Source organism: Myotis davidii, unplaced genomic scaffold (assembly GCF_000327345.1).
Source record: "Myotis davidii unplaced genomic scaffold, ASM32734v1 scaffold299, whole genome shotgun sequence".
NCBI classification, from domain to species: Eukaryota; Metazoa; Chordata; class Mammalia; order Chiroptera; family Vespertilionidae; genus Myotis; species Myotis davidii.
The window spans coordinates 120,293-123,866 of record NW_006293088.1 but is presented as its reverse complement, the minus strand read 5'-3'; the positions used below and the strand labels follow the sequence as shown (position 1 = coordinate 123,866).

General features: G+C 46.0%; 1 protein-coding gene across 1 annotated transcript in view; it reads right to left on the bottom strand.

Moving 5' to 3' along the window:
• Positions 1–3,574, bottom strand: part of TMCO4 (transmembrane and coiled-coil domains 4) — a 70,296-nt gene that overhangs the window by 62,955 nt on the left and 3,767 nt on the right. Inside the window, exon 2 of the mRNA XM_006766641.2 lies at positions 616–793. Coding sequence (XP_006766704.1) covers positions 616–785 — 170 coding nt within the window. The 5' untranslated portion in view covers positions 786–793. The remainder of the gene's footprint in view (positions 1–615; positions 794–3,574) is intronic.

Sequence of the window (3,574 nt, the reverse complement as noted above, 5' to 3'; positions counted from 1 at the left end):
TTTGTGTTGTGCTTATTAATTTGTGCAGTTATTCAGTGGCTGGGAAATGTTCAAGAAAAAATATTAATTTTTATTAAAATTTTCTATTATTTTATGTTAACGATGATTCATTTATTTCAGCCCTTTGTATTCAGCAAGTCTCTATCGAAATAAACCTATGTTTCTATGAAAATTGAAGCTTTTGGTTTTTTTAGTGGCCCACATAAACTTAAACTTTGTTTATTTGGCCCGTGTTAGCCTTTGAGTTTGACATGCTTGAACAGGGTCTTGTGGTACACACAGCACACAGTAGGAGTTCAATAAGTGCATGTCACATGAATGAATAAATATCTCATTCCCCTATTAAACTATGTCATACCTGAGGGCAGGGATTCTGTCTGCCTTGTTCATCTGTACCCTCCATGTACTTCAAATGATGGCTGGCACACAGTAAGTGCTCAGAAAATGCTTGGTGAAGGTATGCGTGAGTGAGATGTCATATTCCCCTATCAGGCTGTGAGCGCCTTAAAGGAAAGGACATGACTTTCTCCTTTTTTTGGGCCCCACAATAACTTGTAGGCTGCTTGGTGCCTCTGAGGAAGCAGGACCTTCCCTCTGTGGGACAATAGCACTCACCTTTGCTCAGGTTCTGGAAATAGCTGGGACAGGGATATGCCACAGAGGGCGGCATAGGCAAAGCGGTTGGCCTCGGACAACTCCCGGCCCGTGGGCAGATGTGAGTCCCCCTCCACAGCTGGCTCAGCCTCCTGATGCAGCCTGGGGCTGGATCTGTCCCATGTGGCCATTGCCAGTCCTGCAGGAAGGAAATCCCAGTGAGCAATGCATCCGGGGGTAGGCAAAGGTTACTTAATGGGGCACAAAAATTATCAATGCTGAGAGAAAAGATTGATAAATCAGCCTTGTTAAAATTAAGAACTTCATCATCTTCAAGAAACTGAAGACATACCAAACACTAGTAGGAGATATTTTCAATTTAGAGGCTGCGGTAATTGTGCTAATTACCCAAGACGATATTTTATTAGGCTGATCTCTAGGGAGGCCCACATGGGTTTTTAGTTAAAGATTAAACAACCTTGCCTGGCTGGTGTGATTCAGTTGGTTGAGCGTCAACCCATGAACCATGAGGTCAGTGGTTGGATTGCCGGTCAGGGCACATGCCCGGGTTGTGGGCTTGCAGGAGACAGCTGATCAATGTTTCTCTCTCCTAGATGTTCCTATCTCTCTCTCCCTCTTTCTCTAAAATCAATAAAACCATATTTTTAAAAAAGAATAAACAACCTTCTAATCAGAGAAGCATGAGCTGGCCTGCTTCTAACCACAAGGGAGAGGGGGATAAACAGGGGGCAAAAGTAGGTTTATAGCTGTGAGTATTCGAAACTCAGAGTTTATTTTGTACTATTATTTAATAATTATTGCATTATTTTATATATGAACAACTGTAACCCCCTCTCCCCACTCCACTCAGGCCAAATACATTCATTCATTCAACAAATACACTCCTGAAGCCCTATACTCCGTCCTCTCCACACCAGGCCAAGTGGCCTTTTTTTCATATACACCAATCCTGTCACCCGCCTGCTTAAAAGCTTCCGAAGTGCCGGAAGCCGGTCCATCCTTGCTGCTTGATACAGTCGCTGCAGGGAAGAAACATCTGCACAGCATATGTTTCAAGGGACCTGGGGTATATGGCATACTGTTCTTAATATGTTTGCTCCCCTTCTTAGCGCTATGTGCCTGGCTGGAGAACCTGGAGAACCTGGCTGGAGAACCTAGCAAGAGAACATGGACACAGAACTTGGCTGGAGATTGTGGCTAGAGACCTGGCAAGGCTGCTGATCAACTGAACGCTGTCTCCGGGCCATTCCTTCTTCGCCGACTCTGTCCACACCTTTGGGGACCCCTGGACCTGCTGGGGCAGGACACCAACACCGAAAGCTTCTTACGCACCAGGATGAGTACTAATCCCCTTCAGATGGCCTACAATACCCTGTGTGAGAGGCCCCACCTGCCTCTAAATTTCTCATGCCCCCCACACCCGGCTTGTTCACTACACTACAGCCACACTGACTGTCTTTCTGCTCTTCAAACACCCACACTGGTCTCCTTCCAGGCCTTTGCACTTGCCATTCCCCCGGCCTGGGACACTCCTCCCCTAACCTTGACATCCTTCTGGACTTAGCCCGAATGTCTTCAGGCTAAAGTACTTCTGTCCCTCTCTCCCAGCATCCTGTCTATATTTATAATACTTAGTTCTAGCTGAAAGGATATATTTTTAAACTATTTTGTTTGTGTAAATAGTTACTTATGTATACAAACAGAATACCTGCTTCTCAAAGCAGACCCCTGCTTCACGGATGTACCCCAGATTTTGGAGCAGGCCCTGAATATTATAGGCATTCAATAACTACTTGCTGGATGAATGAAGAAGGACATCTGATATATGATGTCCTGTTCTGGGCCTTGGGGCAGATCAGGGGACAAAACTGACAAATTCCCTGCTCTTAAGGGGCTTATGTCCTGGTGGGACACAGGCAATAATTCACTAATACATAATGATAATCATAATTTAAATAACTTGCCCAAGATTAGATAGCTAGTAAGTGGTGGAATCAAGATTTGCATTTGAGTGGTCTGTTTATAGGATCCATGCCCTAAATAGTCAAACAAATAATCAGTAAACATTCGGTCAGGAAGTGACCTTGGGGGCGGGGTACAATAAGGCAGGGAGGGGGATATGAAGTGATGGGCAGGAGGGAAGTGACCGTGGGGGCGGAGTACAATAAGGCAGTGAGGGGGATATGAAGTGATGGGCAGGAGGGAAGTGACCGTGGTATGCAGATGACAGGTGCCATTCCAGCAGAAGCTGCAGGAAGTAAAGGGGACAGCCCTGCAGATGGGTGGGAGAGTAATCCAGGTGACAAAACCGGACAGTAGAAGAGACAGACAAGCAAACAGACGACGACAAACCAGTGGAATAAATGCTGTGAAGGAGGAAATACATATAGAGGGGTAAAAAGAAGGGGCCTGGCACATAGAATTGGCTTCCTGGAGAAGGTGGTGTCAGACAGGGGTGGGGTGGGGTGGGCAGGAAGAACATGTTCTGGGCAGAGGGGATAGCACATGTCGAGACCCAGAGGTAGAAGGGAGGGAATGCTTTTTAAGAACCATGAAGATGCTCAGTGCAGCCAGGGTTTGAACGGGTGGGTGTGGAGGGGTAGACGAGGTTGGAGGGGATGCTGCCAGAGCCACACCCTGGCTGACCGAGTTCTCCCAGCTAAGGAGTCAGGCTTAATTGTAAGGCCACGGCCAGGCGGGGAGCTGTGAGGACATGCAGGACCTCCCCATACTATTTTTACGACTGTCTGTAGTCTATAATTATTTTAAAATAAAAAGTTAAAAAATAAAAAGCAGTGGAGTGTCCCTATAGAATTTGAAAGACCTTTTCTTAAGGTCTAAGTGAACTAAAAATAAAAATTCATCACCTCCCAGAATTAACCAATTAGTTAATTTAATAAACACATATCGGCACCATTATGTGCCAGGACTGTCCCGCATGCCTGGGACACAGCGGGGA